Source organism: Ammospiza nelsoni, chromosome 2, assembly GCF_027579445.1.
Source record: "Ammospiza nelsoni isolate bAmmNel1 chromosome 2, bAmmNel1.pri, whole genome shotgun sequence".
Lineage (NCBI taxonomy): Eukaryota > Metazoa > Chordata > Aves > Passeriformes > Passerellidae > Ammospiza > Ammospiza nelsoni.
Window position 1 is genome coordinate 16,798,248 of NC_080634.1, and position 23,671 is coordinate 16,821,918.

Sequence of the window (23,671 nt, forward strand, 5' to 3'; positions counted from 1 at the left end):
AGCTGAGCGAGGCAGGAAGAAGTTCGTTTCTTCTAATAATGAGGCAATAAATTCTTTTTCTCTGAAAGATTTAGGTGTCCTGTGGCTGCTATCTCGGTGCGAGTCCTTTCTTTAAAAAAAGTATCTTACATAGCATATTTCTATTTTAACATTATGTTATAACTTAAAACTGTATTTGACACACTACTTAAGAAAATTAATACAGCAAAACTTTCTAACACATACTGATTTTAATATTTGCGAAAAACAAATCATAAAATACGCATTTTCACACTAGAGACATTCCAGACGTGTCTGGATACAAACCTGTGTTCTGGGATGGCCCTGCTTGAGCAGGGAGGTTGGACCAGATGATCCACTGTGGCCTCTTCCAATTTTGCCTGGTTGATTCTCTAATTCTGTGAAGTTTCAGCTAATGTGACTGATTCAGACTTTCTAGGACTTTGTACTTAATAATTTTGGAGCAATCCTTGTTATAAATTAAATCTTCATGTTTTCTTCCCTGTTATTAATTGAATCTGTCATAAAAATAATTTAATATGTAATACTGGAATTTTGTTCATGTGTGTGTCTATGCCTTGTTAAAATCCTTACCTGTAGGCAGAGGAAGCTTATGTTCCTGTCTCCACTTATTTCCATGGAGCACTCAGCTGAAGAGGAGTTGTTCTTGATATGTTTTTACAATCAGCCCCAGTTATCTCATGCAAAAATTTCATTGTAGGTAGGAGAGAAATGTGAGAAGACATATTGCAAAGAAGAAAAAAGGGCTGCAAATAAAAACAACAGTAAGATTGCAAAGCAAACACCTCAGGATCCCAACTAAAATTTGCCCTGCTGTACTCTGAGTCACTGTATCTGTATTCCTGGTAGTAAACAACTTGAGAAATGTCCTTTAATTGATGGATTATTACTATTTATGTAAGCATATTTGGACAAAGCTGTGGGACAACCCTTCTCCCTGTTCTCCCTGTCACTTCACTATAGAAAATATGTATCCAACAGGTCAATAGCTTCCTGCTGGGACAGCCTCAATAATTCCACCCACGTCGTGCTTCCTGCAGGCTTTCAGGTGTGCCTTGCCTGCACAGATGAGTGGCCTCCAGGATGTAAGTCAAATTCAGGCTGCTTGAATATGGCCAGGAGGGTCCTTCCCCACCTAGAAAATCAGCCTACACATCCTTTTCATTGCTTCAGGTGTCTCCTTACTCTGCTGTTTTGCAGGTATCCTTCTTGCTCCTGTCCAGGCTGCTGCAGGGATGATTGTGTCCCCAAGCTCTCATATAAAACATCTGAGGCAATGCCATCTGCCCACCCATGTACTCAGGTCACTCTGCTAATCACACTCTTTCCTGCCCTGGACAAGGTAAAATTGGGCACACAGACATCCCTGAGCAACCGTTCCCTTCACCTGTGTTGTTGGGAATGAACAGTCCCACACTGTACTCATACCTCACACCCCCATGAAGGAAACTGGAGTTTTGTAGCCACATCTGTCATTCTAATCAGGTTGAGGGAAACGTTTAATGCTGGACCACTGGTTCTCTGTAATGCCAAATTACCAGCAAGCTTTTTGGCATATTTGTGGCCAGGACCAACCAGCATCTCCACAGCAATGTCTGGGCACCAGAAGAACACCAGCACACACCAGGCTTTGCTTCCAGTAAGTATGGTAACAAGACCACCCCTGTGGCAGGGAGAAATTATGAGGAGGACCCCATCTTATCAGAAGGCTAATTAGTTACTTTATTATACTATATTATTCTGTATTATATTTACATTTTATTACTTTACATCTAAACTGAATCTGCCAAGCAGATCTAAACTCAACTGCACTCCACTGCATCTCGTGACTGTCAGTCAACAGTCCCAACACACACACCTGGATTCAACTGGTCAGTGAATCAAAACACTCACACCAGAATCCCATTACCAATTCCCTTCAGGTAAACAATCTTCCACAAAGCATTCCACTTGTGAACAACACAGGAGCAGTAAATGAGATAAGAGTTGGTTTTTCTTTCTCTGAGGTTCAGAGAATGTGAAACCCAGAAATATTCTTGGGAAGAATTGTACCTTGCTTTTCTCTGTGAAGAGAAATGTGGCAACAAGTAAGAAGTTCAATTTGGGTTCTTCCTGCCATGCAGCCTTCCACCACCAGCCCAACAGGCTCTACAGCCCCAGAGCCCTCATTGTCCGCCTACCAGGCCCCAAAGCACATAACACATCTTCCAGTTTCATACCATGCAGACAACAGTTTCATGAAAAACAACAGGTTTTGTGTTATATCAGAGATTTTTAAATAAAGGAGGCATAAAAATGACAACAAATTATTACAGCCACAGTGCAGTAATTGCAGTACAGAGCCTGGAGGAGACCCTCAGCACAGACACCACGTAGGGTACATGTGCTCAGTTTAGACACTTGGTCTGAGGGCCAGAAGTCATTCCCTGGCCCTGTTCTGTTGTGTGGGAGAGGCAAGGCCTGTATAGTTTACACCCAGGGCTGGTAAGGAGGAACCAGCACATTTTTACCCTGAGTGCATTCAAGTGAGGCAGGGCCTCCCATACCCCTGATATGGCAGTTGAAATCACTCAGGTGAAAAGCAGCAGCTGCAAAATTTCCCTGTCTGTCATAACCCAAAAATGAATGAGCAGTTGCTTTAGGAAGGGTTTCTACCCAGGCAGATGATGTTTCTGAAATGCTGAAGGAGGAGCAGAGGCAGCAGAAGTCAGAAGAGAGAGAGAGAGCAGCAGAGAGAGTGGGCCCTTTGTGCTCCCTCCCACAGAGCCAGCCAGTTTCTGACCAGCATCAATATGTCAATGCTGCTTCTCAAAAATCACAAGCCCACTTTGGGCCTGCCCCCTGCAGGCATGTAACTGTGGGCAATTCTGCATTGGTATTGACAGCTGGGGCACTCAGCAGCAGCACAGGGAGCAGCCCCAGCCCTGCCACCCACCCCCTGGGGCAGTGTCATATTGGACATCGCTGCAATGGAAAGGTTAAAGGAAACCTAGTTGAAAAGAGATGAGAAAGGGCTGACTTTGTGTTTAGACAGTGCCTGGGGCTGCAGTGGGACGGGTTTTGGGGAGGGAGTGCAGAAAGAGTGCTTGAAACTGTGTGTCTGCTCCCTTTGTTGGCAGAACAGTGTGGAGCTACTGGCTTGGTGGTGGAATTTCACCTCTGTCTGGCTTTGCCTTGTCTGGCTGGGAGACCCCCCCCATCTCCAAGTTTGGAGCATCTGTGCATGGAATATGATGAAGATGATGATATTTTCTTTGCAAAATGGATGAGCAGCTTCTGGGGCCACAACTTGATCGATGAGGAGAAGGAAGGCAGAGGCCACAAGAAACGTCAGCCACAACTCTGGAGTGAGAGGAGAGCATCCCTGCCGGTAAGAGCTGTGTGCAGCTTTCTCTGTGTGTGCACTGGTGTATGTATAAATGTGAGTTCCATCCCCTGAGGCACAGCCCCAGGGATGTATGAGAAGTATGGGACACCTTGCCAAGTAAATTCAGCTCCTGCTGGCAGCTGCTAGTTGCTTTTTGAGTCTAGCTGTCTGACAGGGTCAAGCTCTGGGGTCTTGGCATACAGAAAACTGGCAAACTCCAAGAAAAGTGATGATAGGGCCAGAAATGTAAGGAGAAATGTGTAAGAGCTGCATAACTATGTGCTACAGTGTTGTTCTGGCTGCTCAGCACAACCTGGTAGACATCAAAACATTTTGCACCTGCATACATAAAGACTGCCGGTAACAAGGCTGTTCTCATGCGAAAAACTGTGTAATTCCATATGTATTAAAAGGGTTTTGACCTAATTATGCAACTATATTGTCTCCAGGAAGTTTCACCCTTTAGACTTACCTGTTTTCAGGTAAGTGTAACTTCTGTTTTAAGCTAGAGGACTCAGTCCCTCCTGTTTTAAAACATCTGACTCTGAAAACAATTATACAACACATAAGCTTACTAAACTGTGAAGTAAGATTTTAGGGTAGAAGTACAATCTTAAATCCAAACAGTTGGGAAAGGGGCAGGTTCATGTTCAGAAGGCCACACACAACTGTCTAAGTGATTATCAAAATTAGGTTAAACTGAAAACTGTTCATAGTCTTCTCTTTATTCAAAGATTGTTTCTTTCATTTCAGCTTTTAAAAGAACATTTAGGTGGTCCAAACCAACCTGTCTCCTTTTTTTCCCAACTACATCAGTTGTCTTAACAAAGATACTATGTTTCCTTACAAACCATTTTAAAATTATATCCTTAGATCATTATGGCTGCAATGAAGCAAATGCTAATATATTGGAGAGGAGCAGACAATCTTTCCCAAACTTTTTTTTTGTGCCATTCTATGTTTCTACCTTGCAAGCTCTTATCCTCTGCAGCTGTCAGGTTCTAAGCTGTGGGATTTTTCATTTCCAAAAAAATTGGCTAAGAAAACCAATGAGTCCAAAACGACTTCCTCCCTCTTTGAATTCATGGGCAGGCTGGAGTGATAACCTTCATTCATAACTTCTGGTCTGATCAGCCATATTTGTTATTTACTCTTATATCTCACCTCAGCCACAGATTGCAAGGCAGACTCTGAGCTAGAGCTTTGCTGCTGTATTCCATCAAAATGCTGAATACATAACATTTATTAATGGGAGAGGAAGGAGGTTAATTTATTTTATTATATTTTACTTTTTTCTCTCAGAGATCCATACATATGTGATTTCTCTAGCCTCAAGAGAAACTGGAGTGTAAGAATGCACTTTAAATCTCTTTCCATTCAGCAAGGTGCTGAACACATCTTGTATATTTGTGTCTGTATTAGCAGGTCCTTGTATTCTGTTTGTTCAAAAGCTATTTAAAGAGTTAGCTAATAGCTATTCAAGTACTTTGCTACACTTGCATTCCTGAATCCATACCTTGAATTTAGATTAAGTTGGCTGACAGAAAGACTATGACTTTTTGATGTTACTGTTTGACAAGCTATTGTGTATACTTAATTACATCTGACCTTTACATTAATGCTTCACACAAATTTGTCTTGCTCCACTGGTTTCATATAGAAAATGTAAATTTTAACTGCTTTATTTCTCAGTGCCAGATGTTGACTGGAGGAATGAGACATCAATATTTGTCTGGGGATTTTATAATTTGCGGATACATTTTGAAATACACTCTTGATTTGGAAGTTGAGTAGTTGGTAGCAAAGAGCAGTACTATGTTTTGTCTAACCAAAGCCAAAAGTTAAACAAATGGGCACTACTGATGCCTTGCAAATACCTCCAGAAAGAGCATCTCCTTGTTGAGAGCAGTAACTTGAGAACTATTGCATCTGGATGTGTGGGTTTTGCACAGTTACTCCAAATTATAACTACTGTAAGATTCATTATTGCAAATTATAACCTTTGTAATATTCAAAACACTGGCGCTGTTATTTAAATATTGTCTTCATTTTATCAGAAAAGTGCTAATTATCAGGAGGAATAATAACTGAGGTTAGAGTGCATCTCTTCTGAAAGCTAAAAGCTCCACAGCGGGTCACAGTGTACCCTTTCTTGTGTCTCAGCACTGAAAATCAAGATAACTCCACTGTCTAAAATCAAGTCAGCAAGTTCTGGCACAGCTTTGGGAAAAGCTCCTTGTGCAAGTACAGTGGTACTGCCAAAAGAGCACTGCCAGCTCACTTGGTCTCATATCCAAAGCTTTATTCAGGGCACCAGCAGCAGAGCAGTTCTGCCCATGGGAACTGCTTCAGCACCCCCAGCCTTGTGATGCTGCATTGTAAAGTGCTCTCAGGGGAGCACGAAAGTTGGTTCTGCTGGAAAATCACTTTCAGCTCCAAACTGCTGTGTTGGTCTTTGTAGTTTTTCTTGTACTGTAGTGAGACACTCAAGCCATTGCTTCCACCACAACGACAAAAATTAAATTCCTGTGGTATCCTATCATGGTACAGCCCCCATCCTAAGTATGGATATAGCTTTGAATAACTCCTAAACTAACAACAGTTTTCATATTTTTTTTCCCCCCAGTATCTTTGTATACCTCACAAACGCCACTGAGATGAGCTTTGCAAAATGCTTTTGCTATTGTCATTCACACTTTGCAGAAGGGAACACAAAATTATATTCATCCTACACTGGGTCACTTGCAAGTCAAGCTAAAACATGCAACTCCAATCTGTCAGGCTAAAACAACATGTAACTCCACTGTCCTGGAAAGCTCAGAGCTCTGTGTGTTGCTGTGGGCCAACACTAAATGTAAAAAACTGCCTGGGGACAATTAAGTCAGCTGTTTCCATCTCCTTTATTTAACTTGTTCCCCTGGCAAACTTTAGACAAATTAACTTTGATACCTTTTTTTGAAGCCTCCAGCTATGACTTTCCTTGTCACATTCCAGTTACCTTACATCATTTAGGTTCAGAACATATCTTACCTCCCAGACATTATGTTGTAAGGAAAAGATTGGAGACAAAGAAGAACTGATAAGAAGTTTACAGCCCTATACATGGATCCACCTTCAAACAGACATTGTTTCTCACTGGAGAAAATTGCTAGGAGTGGCAGCAGAACAAATGACTGCTGTTGAAGTTACTGACATTTAATTTAAACTAAACTTAAACTGAACATCTACCACACTGTTGTTACTATAGATGAATTGAAGGCCAGACCAAAATATTTTAAAGAAATATATTCTTGTCTGTAAGCTTCTTGGAAGGAAATGAAGCCATGGGAGAGCATCCGAATGTCAGATGTTCCAAAATATCCCTAAAATACTCGGGTCATTGTGTGAACTCCAGCAAACAATGAACACTTGTGCTGACACACTGAAGATTAATGTTCTTACTGACAGCTGTGCAAGCTCTCAGATCAAGCCGAAAAGATGTAAACAACTAACTTGTCTAAAAACAGAAACTGAGAAAGAGATAAGACAATATATACTGACAACAATTTTTGTTGTGTGAAGTATTTTTGTTTGTGTACCTTTTATGTGTTTGAGATTGGCAATTAGCAGAATATTAGCTCTTTTGTAAATAGATACACTGAACATGGGTGGCCTTTGCCCAACACAGAAAAAAGGAGTACTAATGGGAATAAGAAACAATCCCTGAGATCCCTGGGTGCTTCCCAGCACTGGCAAACAATCCCCATTTTGATAGTGGAGAATTGAATGTATCATGCCCAGGCACTGTGAGAGAAAGAACAGTCACAGCAATATGATTGCATAGACCCGTCAGTCTATCTTTACCCTTAGCCCACTGAGGCAGATGGGCATTTCAGAGAAAAGCTTGTCCCGTTTCTGGACCATTGCTGCCATATCAGTAGGTAAACTGCAGTCTTTTGTTTGGTTTGGGCTTTTTTCCCAAACCCTCTAGGAGCAGATACCAGTGATTTTTACCATGAGACAATTTTTATTTCCAGGAAAGAATATATGTTGATGCCATTAAAATGTCAGAGAAGACATTTAGCTTTTTGAGCCTGGCATGGCATGTGTGCTCCTGTCCCTCGAGCACAATATGATTGCTTTGATGCTTTCTAAAGTAACAATACAATATGACCTTACAGAACTTGCAGCTGTATTGACTGGTTTGAAACCAAAGTAAGAATACTACAGCAGAAATCATTAACACTACTCTCAGAGGCAGTCCATAATACTGATCATAGTAAGCTTATGCCTGGGAAAAAAATGGAACCAGTACCATAGATTTTGCAAGCACTCTTCAAATATTAGGTACTTCTGTCAGGTGCAAGATTTATTATTTTCAGCATCTCTCATCAAGCCTGTCTAATGTGATGCAGCCACAGTCATATGAATGCACAGCCTCTCTATCCAGAGAAAGGCTGCATTGGTCCCTGTTGTGCCAGTACATTTATAGGAGCAAGGATATGTCCTGCACACAACTTCAGAGTGAATGAAGTTGTCTGCAGGACATATTTCAGGTCCCTTGCAGTCCAAGGTTTGTAGATTCACGTGAACACTATACCCAGTTGGTTTAGTTTTCCCCTGTTTGTTAAAGCAACAAAACAACCAATACACACACCACAAACCCTGCACTGAGTGTAAGGATTTTCTTAGAAAGCATTGCAGAACTGGTGGGATAAACCTTCCTTTGTTAGAAACAATCACAGCTCCCTTAAAGCCAGCAGAACTTCTCAGGGTTACTAAGTAACTGAAGGCTCAGCACCAGGCCTGTACAAAACAGAGAGTCCCAGTACCAAATAGGTTGGAAAAAACCCCTGAGATCATCGACTCTGACCTTTGACCCATCCACCACCATTCAACTAGACCATGGCACTGAGTGCCATGTCCTGTCCTTCCTTAAACACCTCCAGGGACAGTGACTTCACCACCTCCCTGGGCAGTCTATTCCAATGTGTAGTCATCCTTTCTGTGGAGAAATTCCTTATAATGTTCAAAACAAAGATGCATTCAGAAATGTATGCCAGCAGCTGGGTGCCTGGAGTGCTTTAATCTGACACCTGCAGGGGTGTAATTTTCAGTACCTCCCATCTCTCACAACTTTCACCATCTGCATCTTACCTGTGTTCATCTACTCATCCTGAAAATCATCAACAGGGTTTGGGATATCCCTAGCTGTGTGGTGTCCTTCTCATGTCTCTCTTCTACAGGTCTGTCCCTTTCTAAAACCACCAATTTATGACTGCACAGGCCACAGCAGTTCTGTATCAGTTTAATCTCCTTTGCAGGCATTCAATTAAACACAGCTGAGGCAGATCAATAGCTTTTATCTGCATGCCAGGCCTTGGAAAATTGAATCACACAGAAACCTAACAACTATCTACTCATTCTGACTTCAGTCCTGCAAATATAATTGTAGAAGTCTGTTTCCTACTGCTTCTTTTGTAGAGATGTGTTCCCTCAGTACCCTGAAAGTGCTTCTTCATTAGTTCAAGACAAAAGGACCCAAAAATCCTGCAGAAAATTCAAAGCTGGGCAATAAAGCAATTTGTCTGCATGTAGACTGTGCTGAAAACTTGACAGAACTGGGTGAGAAATGGTTGCTGTCACACTCTAAACTCCAACAGCTGATAAGACCTGCAGCACTTGTGGGTCAAACCTCTTACCTGACTCGTCTGGCCAAAAAGGCTGGATATTGCTTTTTGAGAGTCCTGCCTAGAAACTGCAACTAGGTGCAAGGCCTGAGTCTTTGAGGCTATGAAGAGTCCCAGTTCCTTTTCGTGTCAGTGAACACTAAGAGGACCCAGCACACTTTACATTTGAAATGTTCATTGTGTGCCAAAACTTATATCCTCAAACCCAGGAATCATAGGAAATTCTGCCCCTGCTGCCTCCAGAAAGCAAGTTCTTGGCAGTGTGATTCTCCTACACTTAAAAAGAAAGATACAGAATTCTGGGGAGGGTCTTTCACTTTGCACCACTGTTTGGGAGAGTGTCAGGGGCAGAAAAAAATCTGCCTTGTGTGTTCTGCTTTGCTATTCAATAGTCAACAAAGACCTTTTGTTTTTCAGGCCAAGCTTTCCTCTCTCCATACAACACGACTTCATGCTTCTGCCAAAGGCTCATCTTCAGGCCACCTCAGAGGCTCCAAGGAATTTCAAGAAGACCAAGACGTCAAATGTCACTGCCACAGGAAGGCAAGCAGGACACCTTCAGCAAACAGCTCATGTCCAGAGACAAGATCAAACTCCATTCAGGAATTTGCAGAGTCCTTTGAAAAGCAATTGCATCTCAAAAGCAAACGCTCAGTTTCTTTGGTAGGTAATAAGATCACTGCAGAAGAAAAAAAGCCCGACCAACCAAGTCAGCTTCATCCTTTGTGCAATTGCTGTGACTTTGCTGAGGGAAGTGCAGAAATAAACTCCAACTGTAATTTCTCATATTATATGGTCTCAAATGACTACGAGTAGCACAAACCAGGTTAAAGTTGTATCATTAGTGTGAGGATTCTTGATGTGGTGTTACTGTCCAGGCTTATTCAGGAATGTTTATCCTCAAAATGAAAGACCATGTGGCTCATGTGGCAATGTTTTCAGAGGTTTCTATGGCTGTGGCCACAAAACATGACAATACAAACCCAGGTTTGCTTTACTTCTGCTGCAAGACCCAGCTCACTTTTTCACAGCTGCTGACCTGACTTGACCTATGTGGAGTTGTCTGTAACACTGCCAGACACTGCAGTGTTTGAGAGGCTTCTCATTTACCCCTCAGGACCCCATCCATCTGCTTTCTGCAGTGTCACCACACAGCTGCAGCAGCAGCTATTGCTATAAGTAGAACATATTTTATCTGCAAGGGCATGCAGGGGATTCTCTGCCCATTTCATCCTTCTCCCCATCATTCTGTCCAGAGCCGTGAGCATTTTTTCTGGTGAGTGTTGATGAAATAGCCAATTGCCAATTTTTATCTAGACTTTAATATATTTTTATTATGTTGCATAGTATCTGCTGTATCCTGCAATGGAAGAAAGGGTAATAAATCCCAACTCACTTTTAAGTATCAGGAAAACCCCAGCAAATTGTCACTCCATTCAAAAAGCTGTGCTTGAATAACCCCTGACATTAGCATCAAATAGCCATAGAAGGAAGTATCCTTTTTTTGTTCCAGGTTCTTGACACTGACAATTTGTATGGAAAAGTAGTTTTCAACTCTCTTTGCACAGCAAAAGAAGGGGAAAAATTTCTTTTCAATAGGCAGCATAATTACATTATCAGTCCCATAATTATAGTCCTTGCATGACCAATTGTCTAAGAATATGCAGAATTATGATGATGACAGCGCTGTTACACCATGGTCAAAATTTCAAGTGTGCTCCCTAATCTTCTTTTTCCTCTTCAGGAACTACTCAATTGCTTTCATTTGGAAATTTACATTGCCTCATGTGCCAGCATTCACCAGTGGTTGTCTGCTTTATCATTTATAATTTCTCAGAAATGCCTGTGGCCAGAAAGTCTATGAGTAGTAGTGTAGTAGTGAGTAGTAGTGTAGTTGATGTGTGATTAGGTATAGTGAGTACAATGCATTAATTATGGCTTCAGTTCCAGCTAAAAGCAGGGATTCCAGTGCCCCTCTGTAATCAGCAGTGGGATGTTTTGAGCTGTATTTTAATCTGTTTTTCAAGAAGACCAAGTTGTTGCCATTCCCTCAGTCACAATTATAGTTTGGAGATGTGAAGGACTCTCAAAGAACTGAGCGATAGGTCAGAGATCTGAAAGGAAACTTGGGCTTAAACCTGTGTCTTCAAATGGAGCATTTTTTTTTGCATTCAGAGCTGTGTGGGTGCAATTCAAACCACCATGATCAGACAGGTGAACACTTTGGCAAAGGTAATTCATCTCCTTCCCTGCATATTGCTTTTCTCATATAAATGTGTCTGTGAGAACCCTTCAGACCTTGTTTTCAGTGAGGTCTTTGCAGCCAGCACTGAGAAGTCATCAGGGATGTAAAGATGGATCACATGAAAGGATAGAAACATGGAGTCTGGGCTGAAATCTCAGAACCCCTCTCTTTCTCCCTCCTGTCTGCTCTCCTCTTCAAGTGCACTGAGGCTGTGACCCTTCTATCATATAGAGAGTAAAACCAAAGCATGTGTGTTGCTTCTTGCTGAGCTTTAGGGGGACTGGCTTGGGCCTTGAATTTGAGCCCATCATGGTAAAGCTGATCTTGGTGAGGAAGTTACTGGAACATTTTGTTACTCAGTGAAATAAAATAATGAGCTTTTTTGTTGTTGTTGTTCTTGTAGGAATCTCTTTTAATTCCCTGCTATTTTTTCCCTGTCTTTTAGCAACCTGAAGGTGCAAAAGAGAGACGAGAAAGAGAAAAATTGCATTTGAGAAAAAGCAAGTCTCATAAGAAAATGGGAGAGAAATCAGAGGCAAGGAGAGAGCGGGACGAAGCTGAAAGTTCAGAAGTACCTGCAAAACACAGTGAACAGTTTCCATCACAAGCAAGCATTCAGAAAGGTTATGTATCCACAGGCAGCTAGAATGCATTGAGAAAATCCATCTTAACACTCCCCCTGAAGAGCAGAGGGAACATTTTTGTTCTGTTTTGACTAGAAGCAGCCTGTTAGCTAGAATAACCCCTAAGCTGTAAAATAAAAGTAAAATCAACTGCATTGCTGACACCATGTTATTACCTTCCTTTCTTTACTTTTGTCACTAGAAATTATGACCTTTGTCATAGGAGTGTATCAGTAGCAAGATCCAAGTTAGAGATTAACCACCATAAGAGGATTTCAGGCATATTTAGCATTGCAGCAGGACAGTGGTGGATGCATTCCTTTAAGAGGAGGCCACCACCTATATGTTACAGAGCCATGCAAAGCCTTATGTTCCTTTTTTAATTGAAAACAGGCTTTTTGGTAGGTTTGGGAAGAAAAAAGTACATATAAACAGCCAACTGCTTCCTGACATTCACTTAGAATTGTCTTGAAAACAGGTATCTTTTTGCTCTGACAGTCTTTCAGCTCCAAGTGTATGTAATTAAGAGAAGCCCATGTTCTCTTCTACACCTCCCTGATGGTTCACTTCTCACTGCTTTTCCTGTCACTCTGCAGTGTGACTCATTTCACTGGCATTTCCCAGCCCTCTCCCATGTCCTCAGTCCCATTTCCCCACTCACACAATTAGTTCTTTCTTTCAGCTTTACCCACAGAATTCACAGAATGACGAGGTTGGAAGAGATCTTAAAGATCAAGTCCAACCCATGCCCTAACACCTCAACTAAACCATGGCACTGAATGCCATATGCAGTCTTTTTTAAACATCACCTCATTACCTTGCTTCTTTTGTGACCTTTCCTCTCTCCCTTTACTAATTTACTGCCTTGTAGCTACCAACCTCTTCTGCTACAACTCTACTTTTGCTTCATTAACATCTGAATTCTCTAGTAAAACCAGAGATGTTCTGGTTCTCTCATATTTCCATAGAATATCTTCAAGGAGCTGATGGGGCATTGCAACCCTTTTTCCTTTGCCAGAATTTGGGCCAAACTGGCTGTCTCTTGTGAGCAGGACCATAGGCAGGGAAAAGGCTGATCCTGTGGTTGAGGACCTCCTGAACACAGGTGTAAATCTCATCTCCACATGCTCACAAACACAGACACTCTCCCACAATCCCCCTATGCTCCCCTCTCTTCAAAGTGCCAGTGCTCTCTGCAGATACAACCCTTCTCTCTTTGGGAATAATCTTCCCAGGCCTAGTATGGAGAAAGCCTGATTTGGATAATACAGGGAGAAAAGAGTGAAGAGTAATGAAGTCATGAGCAAAAGTCAAGGTCTGATGGATATTCTTCCTGTGATTTTTCTGTAATTAACAAAAATCTTACTAATTTACCCTAGAGCCTTACTTTTGAATATTCAGCCCTTTAAAAGCTTAGGGCATCCTTAAGACTTTGTAACACTTATAGACATTAAGGGATTGAGTTGTTTGGTTTTTTTTGTTTAGAGCTTTGGGGGATAGATAAGAAAGCAATTGAACCCTTACTGATGCTTGTAAATTGCTTCTTGCCTGGTAACATGTATTATAAACTAATAAATCTAATAATGGAAAAATGTTGTTCCTATGCATTGTTCCTGTCCTTCCCAATCCAGATTGAATTTTTCCAAAGTTCTTCTGTCAGCCAAAACTTAAATACTTTTCCTTTACAACCTTAATCAGAAGACTGCATTACAGAAGGTCTGGATAGAAATGAACATGGCCAGCTGTGTCTGAGCTCTCAGATAAAACCTCTCATGTAGGTCTTTTCAGGTAGCAGCCTGTCCTCCCATCCTGGGAGAGCTGAATGCCATGGCTGCATCAGCTTTGCCTGCATTTCAGGTCATCAGCTGCCTCCTCCTGTTGTACAGACAGGTTAACTCAACAGGCTCCAGCAGAATTTGCTTGTGTTCATCAAATCAGTGTGCTGGTTGTACACCACACCTGATGGAAAGAAAATACCAAACAGAGCTAAAATAGGAGAGCCCTGTGTGGCTGCCTCTGGCTTGCTGGTCACCATCTCCCTGAAAGCACAGAGAAACCTCACTGCCACCTGGGCAGCTCTGCCTGCAAACAGCTCCCCTGTATTCCACCAAATCCCATTTGTCTGAAGGGGGGGTCTGGAAGTGTTCATGTGTTCTTGAACTGGCCCATCAGCCCCATGGTGTGACTCTGGGAACAGAAGCTTTCACACAATACTCTCTATTGACTCAGAAGTGTTCTCCTCCCTTGCTCTGTATCCTGGCTGATCAGACCAGGAGCCCTTTCCAGCTCTGTCCCTTCCAGTCTGAGCAATGTATTACTTGGGTGGACTGAATCTTGCTTGATAGAATGAAATCATTCTCCACAGAAATTAACAAGTATTCCATAAGAAATTGGGCATTTGGGAAGGCTGGTAACCATCCAAAGAGGAATCTGATTGCAATGGCACATCTGATATTTCTGTCAGAAAGACTCCAGAGGGTTTCCATTCTCACAGTAGGTCACTAGTTCTGTGGCAAATGTCATAAAAAATAGTCACTGCCTTGATTCGACCCTGAATTCCCAGGCAATGGGGCTGGCTGCAGGCAGTTTCTGCACAAACACCCATTCCTGGGCAAACACTGTTTGCTTTTTCTGCCCTTCCCAAGAGTGGGATGGCTGCAAGTTGTACCAGAGTCCAAACCATGGCCATGAAGGAAGTCAGGCTTCAGTGGGAAGTGAAGACAAAGGGATGAAGAAATCCATATGCTCACTAATAAGAAATATTGAAAACATTAAACAGAAAGGGGAGTGAGCAGGAAAACTGGTGTGATTCAAGGCACCCATGAAGGAAATATTAAACTTGCTGTGTTTACAAGTGGAAGACCATGGTCTGATGAAACACTCATCCCTGTGAATTCTTCCAGCAGTTCCGGCTAGCTGGAAAGTGCTCCTGTGGGAAGGGAAGATGTGGGTACATAGAAATCTTTCAAGAGCAGGAGAGATTTACACCCCAGTGTTTTCTGAGAGGGCTGAGAAGAGGACATCAGTTGGGGTTACCTCATCTGTCAGGTGGGCATTCCCAAAGCAAAATATTTATGTTTGCTTCTCAGGTATTGTTTCATTGCAGCATGGTTTGGAGGATGAATTCAATTTTGAGTGCTGGCTAACTTATCATGTATTGGTATATGAAATGCCATATCCCACACAGGTAAAATGATGTAATAGCTGTATTTATGTAAATGCTCGCAAGAATCCTTTCTGGGGAAAAAAGTAGGAAATATTTAAATGCATGAATAAAAATGAAATAACCACAATGCATAACTGAATAAGAATATAATACCTATTTTAAAAACCCATAAAATACTAAAGATGGAAAGTATTAAAATATTCTTTGGCAGGTTTTTGTTCTTTAGCACTAAAAAAGGTATTTGGGTAAGCACAGCCCTGGCTCTGAATGCACCCAACGTACATGTGAATAGTATAAAACCATGTACAGATATAATCAAGCTTGATAACTGAAATTATTCACACAGCAATGAATCATAATCACAGGACTTTGAGCTTATCGCAGCTTTCTGCCAAAACTGTTGTAAACAGACAGGTCTTGAAATATTTCCAGAGCGATATTACAGCCAAAATCTAGTCATACAATGAGAGAATTGAACACTGAAATACAACAAACTTCATAAAGAATGCTCTGCCTGCAGTTGTTGTGCCAGAGCTTTAGGTAATTTTGTGAGAACAAATGTGAAAATAAACCCACTCATCAAAGAAAATATTGCTCGTAGCATGTTGATCTTCATTTTCACTGCCGTTTTAGACTGGCTTGACAGGTGCTATTGCTCCTATTAGGAGGATCCCTCTGAATCCCAGCTCAGTATCTACAGTTCTTTGGAAAAAGATAATTTCTCTCAGCTGTGTCATGTCCCTGAGGTCAGAGAGAAAATAAAGAAAGAAGTGATACAATGAGCATCAATATTCTGTCATACTAGATGCATTCTTGTCCTTCTTATATGCTTGTCAAAATGCTTCAGTTCAGACAATTTCTAAACTGACAAAAGTTTTGGTGAATTGAGAAGACCAACCAGCTTGTGACCGCTGTACATGAATTTTCATCAAAAAGCCATCAAGGCCCCTACAGAGAGTCCTCAGGCTGGAGAATCAGCACTGTTCCTGATAGTGAAGTATCAAAAAAGAACTCTTTTATTGCTCTAAAGCTTGAGCAGAAGGATTCATGGACATGATTGCCTGCAGCCACATCCCATGATATGAGGTGAATGCTAGGGTTTGGTCCTTTGAAAACCAGCCCTTCCTGGACCATTATGCAATGGCTCTCATTTGATATGCTGCTCTTCCTGTATACACAAAATACATCTTCAAAGTTTCTCATGAGCTTTTTGAATATAGTGGGTCTACTCCCTGAGGACTCCTATATAGAGAAATCTGCCAGAAAGCCGCTACAGTGATTTCAGATTAGCACAAGTTTATGCCTGCCAGAGAGGAATGATTAGAGCATTTCTTTGCTCTAGTGGTCCCAGCAGCAATAAAAGATCTTCAGGAAGAACAAAGTAACTTTGGGCTGCTCTCACCTATGCAGGACTGGCAACTGCACTTTAGCCAGCATTTGGGATAAATATAATATATATTCATGAATTCCTTTTTCATTGTGCCAAATTCTGCACGCCCACAGATGCAGGTGAAGCTGCTTCATCTTCTTTAATGCCTTTTGCATGGAACAAAAGGACTCTCACATTAGGATAATCCAGGTGTCAGCTGTCAATGGACATCAACCATAATTTCCATCACTCACTCAAGGTACTCACTGCAATGGGGTTTCCTAATCCAAAGCAATTCTGAGCTGAGATTGCTTAAGAGTGATAAGAAATTTCTTTTCAGTTGAAGCAAGAAGATTTGGATCCATGTGCAATTTCCATGTGCAATTTCATGTCTGGTTCTACTAGAGAATTTTCAGCAAGGCTCGGATGTTGATGAAGCAAAAGTAGAATTGTAGCAGAAGAGGTTGGTAGCTGCAATTGGCGTCTTGGGGACTGACAGGAGCACAGAACTTCACTGCATGCACAGCTTTCATAAAGAGGGATTATGGCAAACCCTCAGGGCCTTATTTTCTTACTTGCAATATAGAGAGTAGAGAATCTTGACTAAACCCTGAATGCTGGTGACTGAGGTGATACAACTGTGTGGAAGCTGCTGCAGTAACTCTGTGTTACCTGATGCTACTTAGAAGGTGGGAGAACCTTCAGCACTATCTTTAATGGCTTTTAACAATGTTTGCACTGATGGAAAGACCAAAGGTGAAGATGGTGGGCCACACTGAAGCTGCCACAGACACAGCCAGAATGTATCATTCTTTAAATAGCTGTATTAGTGGAAAAATGGAACATAGTGCTCCAAAAGAGCTGCAAGCAGCAGGGTGTTTCAATGTCTGCAGTTCAGAGCTGGCGCTGCAGAGAGGGAGCAACCAGTTCTCCTAAATTCCCTGCTGGCTGATGCACTGTGTTCAGCTCTGGGGCCCCAACATGAGAATGACACTGACCTGCTGGGTGAGCCCAGAGGTGAGCCACCAAACTGATAGACACTGACCTGCTGGAATGAGCCCAGAGGTGAGCCACCAAACTGATCACAGGCCTGAAACACCTCTCCTATGACAGCTGAGAGTTTTTGGGACTGGTCAGCCTGAAGAAGAAAAGGCTCCAGGGAGACCTCATAGTCCCTGCCAGTACCTAAAGGGCACTTACAAGAAATCTGAATAGGAACTTTTCACAAGTTCCTATTTCCTTCATGAATCCCTTGAATTACACCAGTTTTCCTGCTCACTCCCCTTTCTGTTTCATGTTTTCAATATTTGTTATCAGTGAGCATATGGATTTCTTCATCCCTTTGTCTTCACTTCCCACTGAAGCCTGACTTCCTTTTCAGAAGTGCATGGAGGCTGTGGACTCCCCATTGCTGGATGTGTTCGAGGCCAGGCTGGATGAGGCCCTGAGTAACCAGGTCTGTTGGAATGTTCCTTGCCCATGGCACAGTGCTTGGAACCAATCAGTCTTTTAACCCAAACCATTCTGTGATTCTATGAGATAGAGATAAGTTATATGGTCTAGTTGTTGCCTATATTGATATCATCAGGAAAGGCACCAAGCACCAAGTCCTCCTCTCTTTGGAAATTCTCTCTGTAGGTGGCATCTGAGACATTTTGGTGGGTTGGAGTGGAGTGAGAGAAGCAGGCATAACTGCTGTGCTATAGTGGTGCTTTAAAATACAGATCTTATCTCAATACTCTTTTGTCTCGTATCAAATAAGTAAAAATAGAAAGCTCTGGATAACACATTCTTCTAGAAAAAAAGTAAAGCTGTGCATGACCTGGATCCTGCTGAAGTTATTCTGATGATAAGAGGACTTAATCTAACAATAGTAACCTTCCTTTCCTTAAGATCAATGATCCAGTAAATAATTTGGACCAGGGTTCTTAATTTCTGAAAGGAATATATCAGCTCCACCTCTTAAAATTCCTGAGAAATAACATGAATTCTTGCATTAAAATCCTGCTTGCAAGTGCTCTTTCCCACTTGCTTTTAACAGTGCGTTCAGAATTTGCTGCTAAAGAAACCAGCCTGTCCCACATGTCATGTCCTGGTGCACCTGTAAGGTTCTTGTCCTCTGTGATGGAGAGAGAGTCCTTTAGGATTACAGAGGGAACTATTCAAGGCTTGATTCTAAATACAGGAGAAAAGAGAAATCAGAACTTTACTCAGTGCATTAGTGCTTTATAAGGTTAGTGTAGTGGTGTGGATTTTTACAAAGTTCAGAGATGAACTTTGAGGATAAAACCTCCTAGCTCCTTCCCAGTGATTAGGGAAGAAATCAAAACATTTTTACAATTCCTTGGACAGTGTAAGTCAAAATTGCACATTTGCTGCAGAATACATTGTTTGCAAGTTCTTTCACTTACAATCATTAGTCTACTAGATAACTTTCATAACCTTCATTTTCCAGCAGAGGGAGTCTGTCCATACCAAGTGAGAACATGCACTATAGTCCAGTGCAAGCATGAGTTTGAGACTAAAATAATTACAATGCCAGCAGGAGACAACTGTCATCAACAGCACAGGTCCAAGTGGTCACATTTTGCCCTGTGTTGTTCAAATATGACTTTTCTTAATATATAAAGGAAATCAATATACATTGCAACCCATGGCAGAGCTTAGTCTGGCATTAGGAGCTGCAGTTTTTACCCTGTGGTCAGCAGAAACTCTGATCTAGCGCTCTCCCAGTCCTTACTATAGGAAAGATAATTGCTTGCCCCAGGTTTATTCTGACAGAAGCTTCTCAGTGAGAAAAAGCAAGAGCATTTTTATTCTTATAAGCAGCACAACTACTTTTCACAGGCAGCATGGCTGAAAAGAAGCCATATTTTAAAATACATTTCAAAACATCTCTTCATCAAATGCAGCCTCTCCTCTACAACCCCTAAGGGACATGGGTGGCATGTCCACCACAATTTTGGCTGGTCTGGTTCAGAGTCTGGGATGTGGGGAGGTTTGTGCTGTTTTGCTGGGCTGAGAACTCCCATGGCAAAGGGCAGGGACACTCTCCTGTTGGGTGGCTTTTCTGTGAGGGTACATCTGGCAGTGGGACAGAAATAAGCACCTGGGTGTGGGATTCACATTCTCTGAACCTGAGAGAAGCAGTGAGAGAAGCAGAGAAAAGAATGATCAAAACAATTCTTATCTCATTTGCTGCTCCTGTGTTTGTGCACAAGTGGAATGCCTTATGGAGGATTGTTTACCTGAAGGGATTTGGTAATTGGATTCTGGTGTGAGGGTTTTGTTTTCTTGACCAATCTCTGCAAGCTGTGTCCTGATGGTTGCTCAGGAGACAATAATGAGATTTTGTTGAGTTGAGTTCTTGTTCAGTTTCAGTTTAGATGTAGTGTAATATAGTGTATATAGTATAATAAAGAATAATCTAGCATAATAAAGTAATTAATATAATAAACATACATTATTATATTTCAATATGTTATACGATATGATATAATATGATATGCTATGATATTATATTACAATATAAATATAATATAGTTAATTAATATATAATTTAATTCATAATGTAAATTATATAAATATAAAATATTATTATATGATAGAATATAATATAAATACATATTTAATATAATTAAATAGAAATAAAATAATATAGCATAATAAAGTAATTAATCAGCCCTCTGATATCATGGAGTCCTGCTCATCATTCTACCCTTTGACAGGGAAGAATGCATTTACAATATGCCTGCATTTACAATACCTTGGGAACAGCAGGAGTCTTAAACCACTCAGCTTCTTTGCATAGGTAAGGTGAGTTACAGTTCTTGGCCTCTAACTGTTATTGTAGAGGCAGTCTGCACTCATAAAGCCACACTGAACTTCATTTTCCAAGCACATACAAATATGCTAATTGCAGGGGGATTATTCTGAAATAAAGCATAAATGGACACATTGGCACGATCAGTTCATATGTCCTGTCAAGTAAATATATTTGCCAAGAAACAAAAAGCAGGTAAAACAACTGTATTTCATAAAAGAAAAAAGTAAGTCACAGGAAAGTCAAAACAAAGCTGATAGCAATTGAAAAAGGATGATTTGGCTGGGAACTTCAGCAGGAGACATGGAATCAGAATTTACCTTCTTTTCCTTTTACACTTATCACTGGCTTACTAAATTAGTTGGTAGTTTCATTTGTATTGTGCCTGCTCACCAAGGTACAAAATAACTTTTTATGCATAGTTATATAACATAAGCACTATATATATATATATATATATATACATACACACACACACACACACACACATATATATATATATACACACACACACACAGAGACATGTGCTGACAATTGTGCATTTGTATCTCTGCACCTCCCAGGAGAACTGTGCTGTACTGTGGGTTTCTCTCCTCCTGCCTGGCCACAACTATTACTTTCCAAGCTGCCTCTGGGTTTCTCTGCTTTCTCTCAACTTTCTTGCTCAGAAACAGCCTTCTCCCCATCAATCCTCAGCTTCCCTACAACAACCTTTTCCTACAGAGATGCTCAGCTGATTGCCTGTGACCTCATTTGTATCCAACATCATCTTGCAAGTTCAAACCCATGTTCAAGCATGCCTGTGCTGATATTGTGTCTACGTCAACATATTCTAACCCATGGGCAGATGGACATTCCCATGCTGAGGGAAATCTTGGGAAAAGGCAGGAACAAGTGGGAGTCTGCACTGTGGAAGTGGCAGTGCCAGCTGGATTAAAGCAAAGAGGAGGAGGACCCTGGTGAATGAATGCTGAAGCACCTCTGCAGCTGTGACTTGGTGCCTGGCTTGGGACCAGAGTTGGTGATGCCAGAGGTGAGGAGTTCAGGCTGAACTTTCTCCTGTGGTGGTCTGGTTGTGACTCCACTGTTCCCTGGGGAGGAGTGTGGTGGACAGAGCCCAGAGCTGCCTTTGGGAGCGAGCTGGTTTGTAGAGGTGCTTTGGGTTCATAGGGGCTCTGTAAGTTCAGATATTTTGGGAGGTCACAGGTTCCCTAAGTGACAGCCGGGTGGGAGGACAGTGACTGAGGGGAAAGTGTTTGTCCCTGGGGATATTGCACCTGGTCACAGAGACTTTTGTGACTTGGATGGACTCCCTCCAAAAGAAAGATGGCTCTTTCTTTTCCCTGTAAGTGATAAATGTATGTATTGGGGGAGCTTTTGTGCACCAAAGATTTTATGGCCCTGGTGTTCTGTGGGATGAAGACTGGTACAACGTGGCAAACAGGAGGACATTTTCCTTCTGTGCTGCAGGAGAGCCAAGGCAGAAGGGTCACAGCAGGCAATGCCTAGGCAGTGACACTGGATTCCCAACATCCTCATCACTCCACAATCACCTTCCACAGCTGCGCTCCGGCTCTCACTTTCCCTCTCCTGCTGAAAAAGCAATTTTCCCTCTTTCTCCCTAGGCTGGGCTACAGCTGATGTTTTTCATATCATTGCTTAACTGGCTGGTTTCCCCATCCTGTTCTTTCTGCCTGGTGTCTCTGTCTGGAGGGTTGTTCACCCCATGGCTTTTCCCAGCTAACTCTCCTGACTCACCCGAGGTACGTGCAGAACCTCAGCAGCTGAGCCAGAGAGACTGGGAGAACAAAAATTAACAAAGCAATGAGCCAGATAAAACCTCAACTTTTAAAAATATGCAAAGAACCTTCCCAGGTTTACAAAGTTAAACTCTTAAATGCTGGACAAATCCAGACCTAAGGCTGCCTTTGGAGGGATGGTTTGCCCCCCTTTTCCCTTCCCCCACCCAGTGTGTATTATGTGACATGATTTAATTGTTTGGCTGCATACTACTTTTCCCACAGGACTAGTGCCTCATTCAGTGTAAACCCAGGACAGTGTCTGGGAATGAAGCTGGTCTCTGCATTTCCTGGACCAAGTGTGTGACTGGGAGCCCCATTTGTCACCCAGACACTGTGCTGAATTCGGAGCTGACAGCTTCTTCATGAGGTTTTCTGGGGTGGCTTTCCTGCAGCCTCTGACTATTTATCACCACATGTGCCTAAAGGTGAGAAGCTACTATTTCCAGGGAACTGGGAACTTTTTATTACAATTTGATGAAGTTTCTTTAATTATTCCATTGGCTCTGGCATTTGTTCAGAATACTTTATGATTTAACTAACTGATGTAGCAGACTTCATTTGCTGTTCTGAGTGCTGAGTGCTTCTATAAATCTATAACCTAAATGTCTCCTACCAGGTGTCTAAAAGCAAGAAACCATAAGCCAAACATGTAGGGATTTCACCTAGATGTGACTAAGGAACTTGATAGAAGCAGGGAGAGTTTCTAGTTCTTTCAGCTACCATTTCTTTGCCCTGCTAGTAGATTATTCCATTTTCCCACAGTCCCCTGCCTTAGGTTTCCCTGTCCCAGATAAGCTAGGACTTGGCTTGATATTTGACCCTGAGTGAGCACACCAGATGAGCTCTCCAGTGCCTGATGCTATTTAGAAGGTACATCTTGTAAACTTGCTTGACTATTCTGTTGCTGACTGTCCTTCATCAAAAAGTGCCAGGTCATTTTCATCAACTGAATAATCTCTTCTTTTCTAACATGAAATTTGCATCATGAACTGGAGCATAGCAAAAAGAAATTCCATTCCACATTCTCAGAGATGGTTTTCAGAGCTCTGTTTTGATATTTGCAGCTTTAAAGTCATATTTTCTCTCATTTAGCTGATACCCGATGAGACAAGGAAAAGTAAAGATTCGTGCTGGGCACTGTGGGTACAGGGCTCAATCTTTTTTTATGCATTTGTGTCATGGTTTAGCATGTACACAAAAGCATCATGGTACTGCAGACACGCTCACCTGCACAGCTCAGGGTTGAGATATGTTTTCTTCAAACTCTGAGGAGAAAAACATTTGGAACCTGCAAATTGCTTTCTGCTTTTCCCAGATTTCTCCCTTCTTCATCATCATAATAAAGGGATAGGAATGTCTGGGGAGAAAGTTTTTACTGTTACTACCCCTGGCATTTCTGGCTTTATTACTCTAGATTCTCCGTGCCAAATTGCTGGACTAGTTCAAAGGACTCTGCGCAACTTGAACCATAGCCAATTACCTGTGAGTTACAGATTGTTTCAGGAAATTCTCCTGAAGTTCCTCTGTTCACAGAGATAGTGTTAAGCTGACTTTTTCATCACCATGATTGCTTTTGCATGTTGTTC

The 23,671-nt window shown here is 41.8% G+C and overlaps 1 protein-coding gene across 1 annotated transcript; it reads left to right on the top strand.

Moving 5' to 3' along the window:
• Positions 1-3,235: 3,235 nt before the first annotated feature.
• LNP1 (leukemia NUP98 fusion partner 1) lies at positions 3,236-11,948 on the top strand. The gene is made up of 3 exons (XM_059491223.1): positions 3,236-3,391; positions 9,475-9,720; positions 11,748-11,948. Exons 1-3 carry the CDS (start codon positions 3,245-3,247, stop codon positions 11,946-11,948), a joined length of 594 nt encoding a protein of 197 aa, XP_059347206.1. The 5' UTR covers positions 3,236-3,244.
• The last annotated feature ends 11,723 nt before the right edge of the window (positions 11,949-23,671 follow it).